At 37.9% G+C, this 21399-nt stretch overlaps 2 protein-coding genes across 3 annotated transcripts in view; one reads left to right on the forward strand and one right to left on the reverse strand.

Annotated features, from left to right (window-relative positions):
• The window catches only part of PDE3B (phosphodiesterase 3B), a 176172-nt gene that overhangs the window by 144828 nt on the left and 9945 nt on the right, over positions 1-21399 (forward strand). Inside the window, exons 11-13 of one of the 2 annotated variants that reach the window (XM_032641473.1) lie at positions 1878-1991; positions 12704-12903; positions 20246-20449. In XM_032641473.1, the coding sequence (XP_032497364.1) occupies positions 1878-1991; positions 12704-12903; positions 20246-20449 (518 nt within the window). The remainder of the gene's footprint in view (positions 1-1877; positions 1992-12703; positions 12904-20245; positions 20450-21399) is intronic. The other variant, XM_032641474.1, reaches the window with a different exon arrangement.
• On the reverse strand, positions 10515-12684 carry LOC116758556 (dynein light chain 1, cytoplasmic-like). The gene has a single exon (XM_032641475.1). It carries the CDS (start codon positions 12307-12309, stop codon positions 12040-12042), a length of 270 nt encoding a protein of 89 aa, XP_032497366.1. The 5' UTR covers positions 12310-12684; the 3' UTR covers positions 10515-12039.

The raw sequence follows: 21399 nt of genomic DNA on the forward strand, positions 1-21399 counted from the left end.
TCTGTGTTTCCACTGCGGGGGGCACAGGTTTGATCCCTGGTCAGGGAACTAAGATCCCACGTGCCGCGCTGAGCAGCCAAAAAAAAAAAAAAAAAAGTCACTGGGACCTAACTTATCTAAATTTTAGTTTCCAAATTTATAAATGGGAATAACAATAGTACCTACCCCATAGGTAGTGATAATAATGTAAAGCACATATCAAAATTCATGGCACATAGTAAATGGTCAATAAAAGGTCATGATTGTATTAATAATAAGCTCCTAGTGGGTTGACATCATATCTATAGTCTAAACATTCAGTATCGTATCATTTGCTAATGCTACATGGAAGGTACACATTAAATATTTGTTGAAACATCAGCTATGACTATAATCATTAGATTCACAAAGGTTATCTCATTTAATCTTTGTTGGAAAGGTTGTATTATCTACCTTTTACAGGTGAGAAGTAAAAATTCAGAAGTATCTTTCCCAAGATCATAAAACTGGAAATAGCAAAGCTGGGTTTCACTTGTAGGTCTTGCCTTTTCACATAGTGGTATTTCAGTAAACCAGTGTTTTATTGATCATATACTACATGTCAGACACTATTCTGGATGTTTATATAAAGGTATATACCTTTTAACATGTAATCCTTATAGCAGGCCTGAGAGAGAGTTATTTCTTATCTGGCGAGGCAGCTGTCCAAGTATCCAGAATTTTTAACTGTTCTATGTGCCTCTGTGCAGAAATTGTTTTGTTTGCAAACATGGGTCTCCATAACCGAGACACTATTTGCATATTTTTAAGTTAAATTTTTTTTTTACATCTTTATTGGAGTATAATTACTTTACAATGGTGTGTTAGTTTCTGCTTTATAACAAAGTGAATCAGTTATACATATACATATGTTCCCATATCTCTTCCCTCTTGCGTCTCCCTCCCTCCCACCCTCCCCGAGCTGATCTCCCTGTGCTATGTGGCTGCTTCCCACTAGCTATCTATTTTACGTTTGGTAGTGTATATATGTCCATGCCACTCTCTCACCTTGTCACAGCTTACCCTTCCCCCTCCCCATATCCTCAAGTCCATTCTCTAGTAGGTCTGTGTCTCTATTCCTGTCTTAAACCTAGGTTCTTCTTGACATTTTTTTTTCTTAAATTCCATATATATGTGTTAGCATACGGTATTTGTCTTTCTCTTTCTGACTTACTTCACTCTGTATGACAGACTCTATGTCTATCCACCTCATTACAAATAGCTCAATTTCGTTTCTTTTTATGGCTGAGCAATATTCCATTGTATATATGTGCCACATCTTCTTTATCCATTCACCTGATGATGGACACTTAGGTTGTTTCCATGTCCTGGCTATTGTAAATAGAGCTGCAATGAACATTTTGGTACATGACTCTTTTTGAATTATGGTTTTCTCAGGGTATATGCCCAGTAGTGGGATTGCTGGGTCTTATGGTAGTTCTATTTGTAGTTTTTTAAAGGAATTTTAAAAGTCACAAAAAGCAACCGTAGGGATTTCCCTGGCACTTTCACTGCAGGGACCCACCCTAGTTTGGGAACTAAGATCCCGCAAGCCTCGCAGACTGGCCAGAAAAAAAAAAAAAAGCAACCTTAAGTAAATTAACCCTGGTAATGCTGCCTTTTCTTTGACTCCTTTAATATGTTTTCATAGTATATGTGAAAGTTTTTAAAAGAAAGCTTTTTAACACATCAATAAACTTTTACAAAATAAGATGAAACAAAAACATAATTGTTGGAAATTATTCTAAGCCATATATTTTATTTATGAGGATACAGTATGACTAGAAAGTACTTTTTAAAATGTCCTATGTTAAAAATAACAGAATGATCATTTTTATAAAACATTTTGGTGACTTTAGATCACAATCGTATACATGCCACAGATGTCCTACATGCTGTTTGGTATCTGACAACACGGCCAATTCCTGGTTTACAGCAGATCCACAATGATCATGGAGCGGGAAATGAAACAGGTACTTCCTTCTATAAATCTTTCCTTTAATTATTTGATTAGGAATAATAAATCATACTATCTCATTTCATTATCTCTGTTCTCTTAAAAGTTTTATTAAGTAAACTTTGGTATATATAAAGGACTATGTAAATTTTGAAGAATAATGACATGCAAATTAGGAAACCCACTACCCGTCTTAAAAGTGAGGTTAAGATTCAGTACTACTCAACCTACCATGTTTCTTTTCTGTGTCCCACAGTGCTGCCTTCTTCACTGAGGTAGCCAATATCCTGAATATTATGATAATCATTTATTTGCTTTTCTTTCAATTCTTAGTTTTTTTGTTTTAGGTGTATCATGTAAATTTAAAATATATGACATTCCCAACAAAAGTGGACATGTTTAGAATCTTCATAGAATCTTCCTCTTTCCTCTAGTTTCCAATTATGGGTTCCTCTGAGCCCTCACTGGCAGTACCCTTGACAGCAGTTTTCTACCACCAGCCTGTTCAAGATGATTTAAGTATTCCCTAAGGCAATGCCTGTTTTCTCTTCCATGCACTTTACTTCCTCCTGAGTTCTTACTAGCAATGCTATAAGTCCTTATACACAATATTATGGAATCAAGTATGTGTAGAAGACAAAGCTTTCTTTGGGAGACCAAGTAGCTGTTGAAATGTAAAATTGTGGTAGAAACAAAGACTATAAGGACTATGGGATGTGCTGCCTTATTCTGATTGCAATGGAGAATTAATAGAAAAAAAAATGATGACACCAAAAGTATAAGCAACAAAAGCAAAAATAAACAAGTGTGACTACATCAAACTAAAAAGCTTCTACACAGCAAAGGAAACAATTTAAAAAATGAAAATGCAACCTGCAGAATGGGAGAAAATATTTGCAAACCATATACTGGGTAAGGGGTTAATATCCAAAATACATAAAGAACTTGTACAACTCAATAACCAAAAAAAATCCAATTTTTAAAAATGGGCAGAGAAACAAAATAGACATCCAAATGTCCAACAGGTACATGAAAAGGTACTCAGCCTCACTAATCATCAGGGAAATGTAAATCAAAACCACAATGGGAGGCTTCCCTGGTGGCGCAGTGGTTGAGTCCACCTGCCGAGGCAGGGGACGTGGTTTCGTGCCCCGGTCCAGAAAGATCCCACATGCCGCAGAGCGGCTTGGCCCGTGAGCTATGGCCGCTGAACCTGCGCGTCCGGAGCCTGTGCTCCGCAACGGGAGAGGCCACAACAGTGAGAGGCCCGCGTACTGCAAAAAAAAACCACAGTGGGATATCACCTCACACTTGTTAGAATGGCTGTCATCAAGAAGGCAAGAGGTAAGTCTTGGGCAGGATGTGGATATAAGGGAACACTTGTGCACTGTTGAAGGGAAGGTAAATTGGTTCAGCCACTGTGAACAACAGTATGGAGATTCTGATTCCTCAAAAAAATAAAAATAGAACTATCATATGAATTAGCAATTTCTGGGTATATATCCAAAGGAAATGAAAGCAGAAGTTTAAAGAGATATACACACTCCCATGTTTATTGCATCATTATTCACAATAGCCAAGACATGGAAATCACTTGTCTGTCAATGGATGAATGGATGAAGAATGTGTGTGTGTGTGTGTGTGTGTATACACACACAACGGAATATTATTCAGCCATGAGAAAGAAGGAAATCCTGTCATTTTCAACAACATGGATGGGCTTGAGGGCATTATTATGCTAAATGAAATGTCAGACAAATACTTTATGATATCACTTATATATGGAACCTAAAAATGTTGAACTTGTAAAAACAGGCCATGGGTGAGGGAATTGGTGATATGTTGTTTAAGGGTACAAACTTGGAACTAGTAGATAAACAAGTTCTGGAGAGCTAATGCACAGCATAATGATTATAGTCAACAGTACTATATTACAAAGCTCAAAGTTGCTGAGAGACTAGATCTTAATTGTTCTCGCCACAAAAAAGAAATGATAATTATGTGGTGTAGTGAGGGGTTAGCTAACGCTCCGGGTGGTAATCATATTGCAACATACAAATGTATCAAATCAACACCTTGTATACCTTAAATTTACACAGTGCTTTGTGTCAATTATATTTCAATTAAAAAAAAAGAAATGAAATGACACGTTTAGAGTTTTAATGAATGGTTAGAGAACCAGATAGCTAAAAGATTCCTTAATTTTTATAGTAGTACGATCATAACTACTGAAAACATAATCCAAAGTCTGATCCTGAAGTTACCTGAAATACAATTCAAGTTGAGTTCATGGCCTCACTAAGCCTCTTATGTTAGAACTACGGTATTGATTGGGAAAGAAAGGACCCTGATAACTGGAAGGGGAATATTTGAGTAGATTTCAGTAAATCTGATTACCCTGAACCCCTCAAATCTTGCTGTACCTCCCTGCTGAGAAACAATCATTTCTCCTTGTGTTGGTTGCCTGAAGACCTTGTAACAACCTCACCTGAGATTCTTGACTTGTAGGGGAATGTTATTTCACCTCTAAATCCAGTCCCACCACCTCTCATTTCTTTGTGATCCATAATTAAACTCATATCTGCCAGGATCTAAGTCTGAACACCAGAATAATTTCCTAAATTTATATTGGCAGAAACCTGAAGAACATATGTGGGAATGGATTTAAAGTGTTACAGCAAGGGAAAGGAAGGTAATGGTTGATCATTCTGAATTTATTGATATAGGTGTACCTATTAGAGATTCTGGATTCAGGACATTAGCTTGAGTGTTCGGCAGTGGCCCTAACAGTTTGCTCCATTCATTGTCTGAAATCTAGGCATTAAGAGAAATTGAGGTGTCACAACTTCCTGATACACTGTGGAGGAAGGAATTCAAAGGCTTACACTGATAAGATACTGAAATGGATTGGTCATGTAGTCTTCCCACCCATACCTAACCATGTCCCTCAGAAGTGTCCCCCTTCATCAGTGTTGAGAAATACATTGCAACGCTAACTCCTGGAGGGTAAACTACCACACTGGCCCACCAATCATAGTAGGGGCTTACGGAATTTAGATGATAAAAGGACTTTTGGCCTGGGTCCATCTCATAGTGGTAGTTCCCTGAACCCACCCATTTTTGGAATGCACAGTTGGAATAAACATATTTAGCAACTGGCAGAATCTCTCCATTAATTCCTTGATCTCTGCAGAGAGGACCATCATGGTAGGAGGGGTCAAGTGAAATCTCTTGAAACTGCCTCATTCTAGCAAAATAGTGAACCAAAGCAGTACCTTATTTCTGGATGGACTGCAAAATTAGTGCCACCATCAAATACTTAATAAATGCAGGAGTGATGATTTCCATCACATTGCTATTTGACCTGTGGTACTTTAGCTTTTACACAAGATGAATGGATCTTGAAAAATGATGGTGGATTATTCTAAACTTCATCAGGTGGTGACTCCAGTTGTCACAGCTGTTCCAGATACGAATTTTTGAATAAGTCAACCCTACTCATCCTATTTGGTACACAGCTGTTAATCTGGAGAAATGTTTCTTTTTTTATACCTGTTAGCAGAATCCACAAGAAGACATTTACTTTCTCATCTGGCAGGCATAGCAGTACACTTTCATCATCCTAGTTCTGGGCTATATCAAGTCTCCCATTCTGTTATAATCTAGCCTAGTCCCATAAGGTATCAAAGTGGTCCAGTATAATGACCAGATAATGCTGAATAGCTCTACTGTGCAAGATGTAGCAAATATCCTAGATACCTTGATAAGAGTGCCAGAGGAAGAGAAATGAGAGAACTTGCACGAAAATTCAGAGATTTGCTACCTCAGTGAAGTTATTAGGAATCTGGTGGTCTAGGATACGTTGAGGTATCCTCTCCAAGGTTAGGGACAATGATTTTGAATTCTCTACCTAGAGTGTTCTTTGGATTCTAAAGGCAAATTTACAATATCTCGATACTGCTGCTCCAACCCATGAACTCTAAGGCTATGAATTTTATGTGCAACTCAGAGCAGGAGAATCATGTGAGGCAGTTTCAGGGTAGTGTAAGCTGCTTGGACACTTGGCAATATGACCCTCAACACATCCAGCAGTTTTCAGCGTGTCTTTGGCAGGTAGGGATCCTCTGTGGAGTTATAGAAGATCACTACAAGGGAATCATAGTATAAATCCTTAGGATTTTGAGGCAGTGCCCATCCTTCTTCCTCGGATAACTGTTCTTTTTGTAAAACAGCTGCTAGATTGTTACTGGGCTCTGATAGAGTTTGAATATTAGACCATGTGCACTGTTACCACATGACCTGCCTGTCATAAACTTGGGCCCTCTGACTCTCCTAAGTTGGCATGTACAGTAGCACTCAGTCATCAAGAGGAAATATTAAATACAAGGTTAGTTTTGAGCTGCCCCTGAAGGAACAGGAGACTCCAAATACGAACTCAGATTCCTATGGCAGCTATTGCTAACACGCTGGCACTCTTCCTTAATCCATATGGCTTCATGGGGAATTACCCATGACCGGGTGACTGAAGGAGAAAAGACCTGGTTTCTAGATTGTTTTGTCCCATATACCAGTCAGTACCTCCTGAAAGTGGATGACTACAGCTTTATAGACTCTCAAAGGTATCCTTTGAAGGATAAAAAGGGGAAGGTAAATCCAATCAGTAGGCAGAACATCAGGCAGTAAATCTGCTTGTTTATTTGGCCTAGAGAGAGAGATGACCAGGAGAAAGGATCTACACAGATACATGGCCCGTGGGTAATAGCTTGCTTGGATACTTAGAGTTTTAGAAGGAAAAAGATTGGAAAATTGGTGATAAGGAGTTCTGGGAAAGAGATTTGTGGCTAGACTTCTCAGAGTGGAGGATATGTGTTTCCCATGTGAATGCTTACTGTAATGGTTGATTTTATGTGTCAACTTGGTTGAACCATGGTGCTCAGACATTTGGTCAAATATTTTTCTGGATGTTTCTGTAAGGCTGTATTTTAGATGAGATTAACTCATCAGTGGATTTTGAGTAAAGCAGATTGCTCTCCATAATGTGGGTGGGCCTCATCCAATCAGTTGAAGGCTTTAATAGAACAAAGACTGACTTCCTCCAAGAAAGAAGGAATTCTGCCTGCAGACAGCCTTCATACTTGAACTGCAGCATTGACTCTTACCTGGTTCTTCAGTCTGCTAGCCCATACTGCAGATTTTGGACTTGCCATCCCCCATATTCACATGAGCCAATTCCTTAAAATCTCTCTCTCTCTCTTTCTCTCTCTCTCTCTCACACACACACACACACACACACACACACACTCTCACACACAAACACACACACTGTTGGTTCCACTTCTCTGTACAACCCTAACTAATACACTTCCCAAAGAGCATTCCCTGCAAAAGAGGCTGTCAATAATCAAGTAGTCAAAATGACCTCTTCTCTTGATTATCAATCAGACTCTTTTCCTTAGCTACTCCCGTTTTCATTTGATGGGCTTATAAACACAATAGCCAAGATGGCAAGAATGGAGATTATGTATGGGTTTAGCAACATGGACTTCCTCTCACTGAGGCTGACCTGACCCTGGCTTCTGTTGAGTGCCCAGCTTGGCAATAGGAGAAACCAATGGTGAGCCCTTGATCTAGCACCATTCCCTGGGGGAATATCCAGTCATCTATCTGGTAGTAGTAGGTTGATTATATTGGATCCCTTGTCTTATAGAAGAGACAACTTTTGTTCTCACTTACTCTGTGTATGGATTTACTTTTACTGTCTATAGTGCTTCACCATCACCATCTATGAACTTAGTGAATGCCTTATTCACCATTGGCTTCTTATATACAGTACTGCATATCAAGGAACTCATTTTTGCCTCAAAAGATTGTTGCACGGGGCTCATGCTCACAGAATTTACTGATCTTTTCATGAACTTTGTCATCCCACAGCTGGCCTGAGAGAATGACATACTGAAGACTCAGTTGGGGCACCTGTTAGGTGAAAACATTTTGTGGGGCTAAGGTGCTGTCCCACAAAATGTGGTTTATTTTCTGAACCAGTGACCAATATATGGTACCATTTCTCCTATTTCAAGAATACACAAATCTGTGAATCAAAGAGTGGGATTAGGAGGGTTTTTTCTGTTACCTCAAACGATCCACTTAGAAAATTTTTGCTTCTCCCCCAACCCCCACCAAAACAAACAAAAACTTGGCTTACACACCTTAGTTCCCAAGGAAAAATGCTTTCAATAGAGGACACATAAAAGGGAAACTGTAAACTGAGACTGACATCTGGCCACTTTGTGTTCTCCATGCCTTTGAACCAGTAGACAGGAGGAGGATTCTGTACAAGGTCAGGTGATTGATCCTGTCTGATCCTCATTATCAAGAAAAAATAGGGTTCCTACTACACATGGGAGGATGTATGTTAGGAACCCAGGGGATTCTCTGACCTTTTTGGTACTCCTATGTCCAGTGACAAAAGATAATGAAAAACTGCAGTAATCCAGTGCCATAAGGGTCACTAATAGTACAGAACCCTGAAAGTATGGGTCATCCCACTGCGCAAAGAACCATAATCAGTAGAGATGCTGGCTGAGCAGAAAGGGAATGAGGGATGGGTAGTGAAATAAGAAAATGATTGAATCCCAAACACAGCTATGTGACCAGTCACAGAAATGAAGTCTATAATAGCCATGTATTTTCCTCATTGCTTTGATATATATTGATATTTATTTTATATATTAAGCATTTTTTTCTGCCTCTTTCTCACTCTTCTACCAGTCATTATGCAGTTGATGGAAATTTGGGTTCTTTCCACTTTTGGGGTGTTATGAATAATGCTGCTATGAATATTCTACCAGCTTTTGTGTGGGTATATGTTTTCATTTCTCTTGGCCATATACCTAGTTTTATGGAATTACTGGGTCATAAGGTGACTCTGTGGTTAACATTTGGAGGAACTGCCAAACTATTTTCCAAAGTGGCTGCACTATTTTACATTCCCACACACAACGTATGAAGGTTCCAATTTCTTGTTATTATCTATCTTTTTGATAGCCATTCTAGTAGGTGTGAAGTGGTATCTCATTGTGGGTTTTTAGATTCGCATTTCCCTAATAGCTAGTGACATTGAGCATCTTTTCATGTTGTTATGGGCCATTTGTAAATCTTCTTTGTCCATTTAAAAATTTGGTCATTTGTCTTTTCATTACTGAGTTGTAGAAGTTCTTTATATATTCTGGATACAAGTATCTTATTAGATTTATGATTTGCTATTTCCTCACATTGTGTTGTCTTTGCACTTTTTTGATGGTCTGTTGAAGCACAGAAGCTTTTAATTTTGATGAAGTTTAATTTATCTTATTTTTTCTTTCATTACTCATGCTTTTGGTGTCATATCTAAGAAGGGTTTGTGTAACTCAAGGTCATGAAGATTTACCATGTTTTCTTCCAAGAGTTTCATAGTTATAGCTAGCTCTTAAGTTTAGGTCTAGGATCCATTGGAGCTAATTTGGGGGGATGAAATAAGGAAGAGGTCCAACATTCATTCTTTAGCACATGGATATCTAGTTGTCCCAGCACCATTTGTTGAAAAATTTTCTTTATATATTCTGTACATGGTTGGCTCTTAAATGTTATGAAATCAGTTTCTACCTTTTAAGATGTGAGCATTAAATGAAACATGTATGAATGTGCCTTGCATCACACAGGGCATAGTTGGCTCTCAACGAGGTCTTGGCACGCTTGTCCAAAAGCAATTGACCGTATATGTGAGGATTTATTTCTGGACTCTCAATTCTATTCCATTGATCTATGTGTCTATCCTATGCCAGTACCACGCAATCTTTGTTACTAAAGCTTTGTAGTAAACTTCAAAATTATTCTTCTTCCTCAAGATTGTTTTGGCTAATCTGGATCTCTTGCATTTCCATATGAATTTTAGGGCCAGCTTATATATCTCTTGTACCAAAAAAGCCAGCTGGGATTTTGGTAGGGATTGTGTTGAACCATAGATCATTTTGGGGAGTATTGCTATCTTAACAATATTAAGTTCCCTGAACCATGAACATGGGTATTTTTCTACTTATTTAAGTCTTCTTTAATTTCTTTCAACAATATTTTTTAGTTTTCAGAATACTGGTTCTGCACTTCTTTTGTTAAATTTATTCCTAAGTATTTTATTCTTGTTGATGCTAGTGTAAATGGAATTGCTTTCTTGGGTTCATTTTCTGATTATTCATTCCTAGTGTGAAGAAATAAAATTGATTTTTTGCATATTGATCTTGTACCCTGCAACCTTTATGATCTCATTTATTAGTTCTAAGTTTTCCAGTGGATTTTTAAGGATTTTTCTGTATACAATCATGTCATTTACAAATAGAGGTAGTTTTACCTCCTCCTTTTCAATCTGGATGCCTTTTACTGAGGCCTGCTTTTATTTTATTTAATTTTTTAAAGATTTTTTTTTTTGATGTGGACCATTTTTAAAGTCTGTATTGAATTTGTTACAATATTGCTTCTGTTTTATGTTTTGGTTTTTTGGCATGTGGGATCTTAAGCTCCCCTATCAGGGATTGAACCCGCACCCCCTTCATTGGAAGGCGAAGTCTTAACCACTGGACTGCCAGGGAAGTCCCGTGAGGCCTCTTTTTAAATGAGATCTACAGTAGTTATGTTTAGTTGTCCTTGCCATCTATTTTCTTTTTTATAGTACTAATTTTTATACTACTAATGTTAAGTATATACAAACTAATGTATTAAGATCCTAATATGTCAATTCTAAGTAATTATTGAGTTTAAAAGGATTTTTTGGCCATTTTTGGTATTTTATGTATATATTTTAAATTCTAGGGGAAATACAGAACGCATATAATGCAGGAAAAATTGAAGTTATTGACTCTGATATTGGTAATTAAAATCTTATCAGAATTAAATATATCTTTATCCATACATTTAACTGTCTTGTTTTTGCTTTTTATAATTATTTTTTAAAGTAACTCTAGTGTGGGTAATTCTAAAACTCAATTTAGATACAAAATATAAACAGCATGAAAATAATTAGGTATCTTTATAATGATCAATAGTGTGTGTTAAAGTCATTATGTTAAAACATTCTTGTGATTGCAGATATTGAGTGAACTAAATTATGATAAAGTCCTTTTGGACTTTGACAAGCCAGGGCATTATTCTGAGTTTCCACTGGTGAACACACCAATGAAATTTAGTATCTCTCTAATATCTTTGTGGTTTTATTTGCTGTCTACTCTCAATATAGTTTATTATTTCCTTCTTAATACTTTAAGATCCCTTTAGCAAAAACAATCTAGTGACTATCTAAATGGAGACAGCCACCCAATTACAAAAAAGGAAGAAACAAATGTAAGATATTAAGGACACCAAAAGCACAGTGCTGATAGTGAAAACACTGTTTCTAACTAGAAGATAAAAAGAGTTATATTGACTGAGTCATTCCTCAGTTTTCCATGCCTTTTCAGTTTTCATAGTTCTTCTTTACAGTATTTTATAAGGGGCTTCATGGAAGGAAAAAGAAGAGGAAGAAGGGTTGTAGTCAGGGTTACAAATGAAAGGTAATCTATCTGGATAAGATTTGAAAAGCATCTATGTTGAATCGCTTACTTTGTTAATATATTAAATTCCTAAGTCTCTATACTATTTCATGAAATGTTATTCTCCAGGTTGGTTTTTCCTGTTACCCCGGCCATTATATCTAACCATTAAATAACAAATGTTTAGAAAATCAGAGGTTTGGCTTTTTTATTTTTATTTTTTAAATGCACACTTCTCCAACACATTTATTTCTTTAAAGGAATGGATTTTGAAGAGAAAAAACATGGGGCAGAGAGGTATGGAATAGAAAATACAAATGTAAGCTCTTTTGCTAATTGCTTTATGACCACAACAAACTAGTACAGAGAATGCCCTGTACAAAACAACACAATAAAGATCGAGGTATTCCCTTAGGCAAAGCTGAAGATTTCAGTCTCTTGGTATTTGGAATTTAGGTTGCAGTCCTTATTTTTGGACGGATCACTGGGTGTGTGGCACAGTCCATGCTTTTAACCAGATTTGAACAGGAGAATGGCCACTTGGCCCAGGTAGAAGTAGATGAAGTGTTTGGTTTCATGTGTCACATAAATACCGAAGTTCCTCCCCACGATGCAATGCCAGGTGGGGTTATACTTCTTGTCAAACTGCTTCTTGATATGGGCCGCAATGTCCTTCTCTATATTGTATTTCTCCAATGCCTGAGTAGCACACTCCACCGAGCCCTGTTGCATCTCCTCCGACATATCGGCATTTTTGATCACAGCCTTTCGGTCACGCATGGTTACCTAAGAGCAGGGTCTGGCCCACTGCGACGGTCTCCTGGGGGAGGGCCTGGCGAGGCTCAGACCCTTTGAGAGTAGCGATCCCTACCGAAGCCACGGTGCATCTATCAGAGGTTTTAAAAATTATCACGAGCTTGAGTAACAGCATCATGAGAATCCTGTCATGTCCTGTAAAGTGAGTGACTTCAGGGTCGTGTTTAACACTATTCCTCTCTAGTAGCATGTATGTTGGAAATAGTATACTATTTTATGTCCATGTTTACAAATAGAGTCTATTTCTTAGGTAAGTCAACAAGTAAGATAAATAATGATATCACCTGTGGGAATCTCCTTCTTAGCCTCCTTGTGAGGTTATTATGTGTAATGCTGGTTTATTTTGCTTTTTCCTCAGATTCTAATGGTAGAATTAACCCTGGGCGAATTGCTTACATTTCTTCGAGGAGTTGCTGTATTCCAGATGAGAGCTATGGCTGCCTGTCTTCAAACATTCCTGCATTGGAATTGATGGCTCTGTACGTGGCAGCTGCCATGCATGATTACGACCACCCAGGGCGGACAAATGCATTTCTAGTGGCTACAAATGCCCCTCAGGTAGGAACTACTTTTTCAGAAAGTTTAAGGAGTGGTTCTGAAATTTTACAGCCATTCTGCATTTCACTTTGGAAACCATTCTTCAGTTGAATCATTTGGCCGTTGGATAATAACACACGGCAGTGATATGACATGTGCTTGTGCTGAAGAATTAGGGAAAAATCATCTTCCGCTGGAAAATAAATAAAATGTTCCTGAAAGAGTAATTCGCTACTTTTATGAAATTCTGGAGTCTTCGCTGTCAATATCTTTGCCTTTGATCAAATTGATAAGACTTTGACTACATGTAAGACTTACTCTTCCTTCTAGCAAGATCCTTCATATGCCTAAAAGCTATAATGACTGAGAACTGTTATTATTTTTGTTGTTGTCCTCTTTTTTTCTCTAAGACATACCATAATATGCAGTCTCTTAGGTCTGCATATATTCATATATGTAAAAAATCTTCTAGTACATTATTTTTGTATTCAGTACAGCTGATAAGGTGCAAGATTCCTTTAGGGTCACAATTTGCATAAGAGGTAGGAGTCCCCAACAAACGGATATTGTAATTGCGATGACTTTAAACATTAGGACTTGGAACTAGATACAGTCAGCCCTCCATATCCAGGGTTTCTGCCTGCATGGATTCGATCAACTGCAGATCAAAAGTATTTGAAAATTTAAAAAATTCCAGAAAGTTCCAAAAAAAGCAAAACTTGGAATTTGCTGCACACTGGCAACTATTTACATTGTATTAGGTATTATAAGTAATCTAGAGAAGATTTAAAGTATACAGGGGATGTGCGTAGGTTATATGAAAATACTACATCATTTTATTAATAGACTTGAACATCTGCAGGGGTCCTAGAACCAATTCCCTGCAGATGCTAAGGGATGACTATTGGTTTTAAGCAGAATTTAGTGTGGTTGTGAATTTTTGTTTAGGCTGGTGATTCCTGAAATGTCAGCTTTGTATTTCTGCCTGCCTGCCTTACAAAGAGCAAGTTGTCAATGATTGTTTGCTGAATTCATCTTACTTCCTCACTTTGTTGCTCTGTGTTCAAAACTCAGTTCTGATTCTTTCATCTTTTATAGCCATTCTCTGTGTTCCTTTTCTCATTTCTCTGACACACTCCCACTGCTTAAAATATAGGAGATAGATTCTCTACCCAGAACAAGAATAGGATTCAGAGAGAGAGAGAGAGATTAAAAGTGCTATGTAAAAAAAAAAAAAAGTGCTATGTAATTCATTTTCTCCAGTTAGACTTCATCTCTTCATAGCTCATGATTTCCACAGGTAACTTTTAAATGAATTTCAATCTAGATATTAATATTTTTCCACTTTCTAAGAATTGCTTTGGGAGAAATTTCCCACTAAGGAACACATTTCCTCATTTGCAGTCCCATTCTGCAAGAACCAGATGCCCGTTTTCTCTAGCCTAGCACTTCACAATCCTAGTCCTATGGCAAGTCACAGACCTGGGCAGTAGTGGTACAGTGGAAAAAGTACTGGTCTTCGGATTGAGAGACCTGAGTTTAATTTCTGGTTACCTACTATTAGCTGTGTGACATTAGGCAAGTAACCCTTATCTTTCTGAACCTCAAAATATGTACCTGATATGACTAAAAGAGATAACATTTGGAAAGTTTTCTACTGAATCAGATTATCATGTAGACAGAAATTATTTACTATTCTACTCCACCCTCTGCTTTCATTCTCTCTTTATTAGCTTTGAGTATAGGTGAGTCAGACTTGTTTATTACCTCTTCTTCAAGGATATTACAAGTTAGTGAATACTAGTGTTGTCTTGCATGCAGATAATTGAAAACAATGACACATGAATGTAATTTATATAAGTTGTATACTCAAAACTGTTGTCCTGATCAAAATACAAACATGAAGTCTGGACTCAATCAGTAACAATGTGTTATTTCTAAATTCTCATTGTTAAGGACTGCCAAGAGATGAAGCAATGGAAAGGGCTGGACTGGAAAGGAAATTGATCAGAGTTCAGCTATGAAAAAGTGTAGCCTTTTACCTAGTCTCCTTGCTTACTTCCTGCTCCCCTTCAGTCTGGTTTCAACACATAGCAGCCAGAGTGGCCCTGTTTAAACGTGCATTACATCACTCTCTGTTCCAAGCCCTCACTCCTAGTAAAAGACAGTCATTACAGTGGCTCAGAAGGCCCTACACCATTTAGACCCCAGTAATTCTCCTTTTTAAATTCACTCAGATCTAGCCTCACTGGCCTCCTTGCTGTTTCCTTCCATGTGCTGGCACACTCCCTTTCTAAGAACCTGGTCAGTTTCTGTTCTCTCTGCCCAGAGTGCTCTTTCCCCAGACATATATTGGGTTAGCCAACAAGTTCATTTGCGTTTTTCCATAACATCTTACAAAAAACCCTAACGAAGTTTTTGGCCAACCCAATATATAGCTCACTTTGTCACTTCCTTCCACCTGAAATTTCAAAAGCCCCTCCCTGGCACTCATTATGTTCCTCCCCTGATCATAACAATGGTCATTCAGCATACTCTGTATTTTGCTTGTGTATTTTGTTTATTCCATGCCTCTCAGAGGAGTATAAGTTTCCAAGAGGGCAGGGATTTTTATCTCTTTTATTCCCTAATACCTAGAATGGTGCCTAGCACACAGAAGGCATTCAGTAAAAATTTGTTGAATGTTGAAGGATCCCTAATTTCTTTGCTCTGCAGGACCGCTAAGCTTGTCTGAAATACACTCCGTTGTTCCCAAAGTGATGAAATTCTTGAGACCTTCTTCAGCTAGTGCCTGTGAGATAAGGACTCTTTTATGAAAGCCTGAGGCCTAACCTGTTTATTAGGTAATAAAGCAGTCTCTCTCATCTTAGGAAGCTCAATAGGTCTAATCAGGCCATAAATAGTGAAAGATATTATTGCTCTGGTATATGATAAAAAGGGACAATAGTGTATATCACCACCAACTGGATCAAGCATTCTTCATTCTCATGGTAAGAGAAGTGTGTGGGAAGACTTAGGAAGATTATTTTGAATCCTTGCCATGAGAGAAGGGGAAACATTTAGTCAGCTTTATCCTGGAGGGATGTCAGTATTAAAATTCTAAGAGATTTCTGAGCTATTTCCAAATGAATAGTTGGCTGAAAGATGGAGATTAGTGACTGAGATGTTAGAGTTTGCAGAATATTTTGATTTGGGGTAAAAGTAAACAAAACTTTAAGAATTGTAGATCTGAGACAGTCATAAATGTTTGTCCTCCCAAATATAGATCAAGATGGTGACTAAACAAGTACATTTTTCTCCTTTTCCTCCTGATCAAAATATTAGTAAGGGATGAAACTCATTACAACAGAGAGGAGTTGGTGGGAGGATATTATCACCAGTAGGTTAAAGAATTTCATACTGTTTCTGGAAAATGAAAAACATGTGGGCAAATATTATGAGATTAAAGTATACTAGAAGGGGGCTTCCCTGGTGGCACAGTGGTTGAGAGTCCGCCTGCCGATGCAGGGGACACGGGTTCGTGCCCTGGTCCGGGAGGATCCCACATGCCGCAGAGCTGCTGGGCCTGTGAGCCATGGCCGCTGAGCCTGCGCGTCCGGAGTCTGTGCTCCGCAACGGGAGAGGCCACAACAGTGAAAGGCCCGCGTACCGCAAAAAAAAAAAAAAAAGTATACTAGAAGGGAGCTGAGGCCTAAGTGGAACCCTAGAGACTTCTGATGCAATTTGCCTTTGTCTGCTCTACACACACACACCTCCCATATAACACACACCACACACCTTTAAGCAAAGCTACTGTATTTACTGCATTTACTTCCAGGCAGAAAACACATCTCTTAGATATTGAAGAAAATGGCCAGGAGAGATTTAGTACTCCAGAGTAAATCCTTCTCATTTTTGAAATCACACTGGTGATTCTAAAGCAAAACCTGCTAGGTAAACAGGCCCCATCCATGTTTACAGGATTCCTACTCATCCTTCCCAATTAAAGAGACTCAGCAATAAAACATACACAAGGCTATTCAATGCATACTATGAATATTATTGAACAAAACAGGCAAAAAAAATATTCTGCCCCCATGGAACTTACATTCTAGTAAAGCAAGAAAAAACAAATAAGTGTGTGTGTGTAAAAGACAGAGAGATGATTATGACATAAGTGCTAGTAAAAAAGTAAAACGGGAAGAGATAGTGCTGGCATAAAAGGATTATTTTCATGTTAGAGTTCTGTATCCAGCTAAGCTACAGTTGAGTGTTAAGAGCAAAATAAAGAGTCTCAGGTATGCAAAGATTTTTAAAAATCATGTTCCATCCATCCTATCTGAGAAAGTTACATAAAAATGTGTTTTAGCAAAACAAGGGTGATAACTAAGACAAAGGGTCTTAGAAGATAATGGGATTACCAGAAATTTTAGAACCCAGAATTTGAGAGTAAAGGAATCCCCAGATGACACCTGTTCATCAAGACTATTTCTTTAAAGAGAAGTACTTCTTTAAAAAAGAGGCTTCATTGTTTTCTACTGCACCTAATTTGTTTACTGCCTCTACTGGATTTTTTTTTAAGTTAGGAATATTAATTTTTTTTAATGAAAACAGCCTTTCTTAATCCAAGATTTTTCATTCAGAAAAATTAAAATACCTTCTTTAATCTTATGACTATGACCTAGAGATTTTTCTGTTTCCTCCTTTTTCTTGTGTTTCAAAAGGAGACATTTGTTCACATTTGTCATAGTCTTCCTGTTTGATCAAAGTCTTTATGTCTGATGGGTTTTTGTTAAGATTAATTACGTCAGAGTTTGTATTAAACCCCTTTTCAAATCTTTTTGATTCAGAGAGGGTAAAAGTAAACTTTATGATCAACTAATTTGCTTTGCCATGTTAGAGAAGTATTTGCTTGTGGAGATAAGGATGGGATCCATAACTAGAGAAAGCAGGTAGCAAGTTGCTTTAGCAAAATTCAGAGGATGTTAAGTTACTGCAGCTCTAAATTAGGGGGGAACTGTCCTCCTTTTCTAGTTGTCATGGCGCTCTCAGTAAAAGCCAGCTGAGGCTTCATTATCTGTTTTACCTGGAATGTTTTCCTCACAGAGTTTAAGCTTGGCTTGTTGCTCTATGTGCAAGCTTCCAGTATTCTTCTAAAGCAGAATTTGCCTCCTTACTGCTCCATGATTCTTGCCTCCACTCAGCCATGAGGTAGAGAGTTGACTAGGGTCCAGCAGGGGACTCCTTCTACTTACTCTCCAGGTGGGTTTTCCCTTCTTATGCAATGACTTAGATGGCCTTTCCTCAATCCATTCCCACTTTTACCATGTCTTTAAAGCTTCTAGTATAGTGAGTATATCTAGATTCTAATATTGACTCAGATTCTTTTGGTCCCCATTTTATATTTCTTTGGTAAGGTCAAAGGGTAATTTGGATGCTGCAGGAATTCTGAATTACTAATTTTTTTTTTTTTACTGATCTCACTAGCTGAGAGTTTAAGTCGGCTAGCTTTACAGGACACTCATTATACATTGTAATTTATTGAGCTGGGAGTTTGATTACTTCTTCATGAACAAAGCTATTCTGATAATTTATCAGTCTTTATTGGATTTAAGCATGAATTAGTTAAATCACAATTAAATGCAAGTTGACCCCTTAGGAAGTCTTTGAAGTTTCACATGTATGTTTTAATTTGATACGTATATTGTAATATGATTACCACCATAGCGATAGCTAACACCTCCATCACATCACATAATTAACTTTGTGTGTGTGGTAAGGACATTTAAGATCTAGTCTCTTAGCAGTTTTTTATTATATAATATAGTATTGTTAATTATAATCACAATGCTGTACACTAGATCCCCAGAACTTGTCTTCAGACTGCACATTTGTACCCTTAGACCACCATCTCCCAATTCCCCCACCCTCTGGTAACAACCTAGTTCTGCTGTATCTAGAGTTCAGTCTCAGATTATTTGTAAGTGATATCATACAGTATTTGTCTTTCTCCGACTTATCTCACTTAGCATAATGCTTTCAAGGTCCACCCATGGCAGGATTTCCTTCTTTTTCACAGCTAAAAAATATTGCATTGTGTCTATATATATTACATCTTCTTTATTCATCCATTGGTGGACACAGATTGTTTCCAGCCTTTTTATGACTCACTGCAAAGTTTAAATCATATCACTGCTAACATAAAAATAAATGATGTAGGGCTTCCCTGGTGGCGCAGTGGTTGAGAGTCCACCTGCCGATGCAGGGGACGCGGGTTCGTGCCCCTGTCCGGGAGGATCCCACATGCCGCGGAGCGGCTGGGCCCGTGAGCCATAGCCGCTGAGCCTGCGCGTCCGGAGCCTGTGCTCCACAACGGGAGAGGCCACAACAGTGAGGGGCCCGAGTACCGCAAAAAAAAAAAAAAAAAAATGATGTAAAAAAAAAATCAAATGGTAAGTATCTATGCTTAAATCTAGACTATAGCTAATTTTCACAAATATGTAAAACAATCTAATTAGGCTCAGAATATGCATCTTAACTGAGATTGTGCAGTATTTTTATCTGTCCTTTTCCATTAGACAGGAAGCTCTATGAAAATGGGGACGTTTTAATTTTTATACTCATCCGTTAGCACTGGCTATGAGAGTTCTTTTAATAATTACTATGCTTATTTAATAATTTTAAAAATTGCTTGCTTGTTAGAGATGGAAGAAGTTTTAAAAATTCTATATAATCCAGTGGTTTTTAAAATCTGTATTCCCAAATCCTAGACTACTGAGGTAGTACCTCAGGGTCTTCCACTAGAGTGAAGTGGAAAAAAAGTGAATAAATCTACACCACTTGAACCAGAGAATTTGTGCTTTTACCTGCTTGATACTTCTCTGACTCCCAGGCACTGTGTCAGTTGGGAGTATAGGATGTGCCCTTCTCATATTTGTGGGTCTCTGACTCACCACGCACAGTATTCCAGTCAGCATGTTCATTCCATGCTGGCTAAAGAACAGTAATATATCCCTAAACCTGCTCTCTCTGTCCCTAATGACTTTATTAACAGAAGCTTTATTTTAGAAGGTTCACTGATTTAATGAAGTTGACCTCAGATATCAACTTTACATCTCTTGGTAGGCAGCGTGGTGTCTGCAAAGATGAACTTTGGAGACAGATTACCCTTTCGCTTACTAGCTGTGAATGCTGGAAAGGTGTACCTTATCCTCTTTGCACTTGTCTACTCATTTATAAAATTATCAACCCTTCTTTACAGGTATTAACATGCCTGGCATGTAGTAGGTACTCATTGTATTCTTCCAACCTGATCCTAACTCTGTTTATTATTAAAGTTCAGTATCTTTGAGATGCCTGCCTCATTTTTCTTATTCCCTTTTAGGCAGTTTTGTACAACGACAGATCTGTTCTGGAAAATCATCACGCTGCATCAGCCTGGAATCTGTATCTTTCTCGTCCAGAGTACAACTTCCTTCTTAATCTTGATAATGTGCAATTCAAGCGCTTTCGTTTTTTAGTCATTGAAGCAATCCTTGCCACAGACCTTAAAAAGCATTTTGATTTCCTTGCTGAATTCAATGCCAAGGTTTGTTATGCAAATTAATTCCTGGTTTCAAAAGCAGAAATTATTGTCAGTGTTACTGACAAAAGTTATTTTTTTGTTTTGTTTTAAATTTTGAGAGTTTATTTGATCAAAAGCTGATTTGAATCAGGCAGCATCCAGTCTAACAGAAAGGAGCTCCAAGGGCCAGTATAAAATGAAAGACTTTTATAGGCACAAGGGGACAGGAAGTTATACTGGGCAAAAAAGCGGGTTGGTAATTGAAAAGTTACTTTTCTTTGGGGGATGGCCAGGTTCTATCAGTCAGATTACCTAACTGATTAGGCCATTCCAAAAGGTATTTTTTTAACATTAAGTTAGAATAAATCTGAAGTCATGAAGTCATGATAAGTCTGACATAATACAATATATATGCCAATATTTTAAAAAAATTATAGCATGTCCAAAAATACTATTGCTTGCTACATTTCCAATTATGTCAATTGAAGCTTTTAGGGACAGATTTGAGAAAGTTGTGCAGTGCCAAGTAAGGCATTTTATGAAGTTAAAGATGTGTTTCTAAGAAGCCAGTTATGCCTACTTTGCTTCACCTGTTTCCCTTTATATTATTAAGTGTTTAACTGACTGGTGTGGGTCTGGAGAAGTACGTGAGAATAAGGCACTCATTGAACTGCTGTTTATTGGGATTGCCCACTGCATGCAATCATCCTAGTGAAGAATAAGGAATGAGCAGATGGAAGTCCCTGTCCTCACTGAGCTCACATTCACTGTGGAATTGAGAATCACTGCCCTTGTGTGATGGTACTAATGGGAGCACGTTCTATCCCTCAGAAGTTCGGGTGAAAAAATGTTGAGAACCACTGCTTTAGATTCCTGAGGGAAGGATGCCCCACCTTCTGCAGGCAGGAAATCGTTTTCCTGATAACATTTGTGCCCTAAAGGAAGGTGTACCTTCAGGGTAGAAGAACAGGTAT

Source organism: Phocoena sinus, chromosome 8 (assembly GCF_008692025.1).
Source record: "Phocoena sinus isolate mPhoSin1 chromosome 8, mPhoSin1.pri, whole genome shotgun sequence".
NCBI lineage: Eukaryota > Metazoa > Chordata > Mammalia > Artiodactyla > Phocoenidae > Phocoena > Phocoena sinus.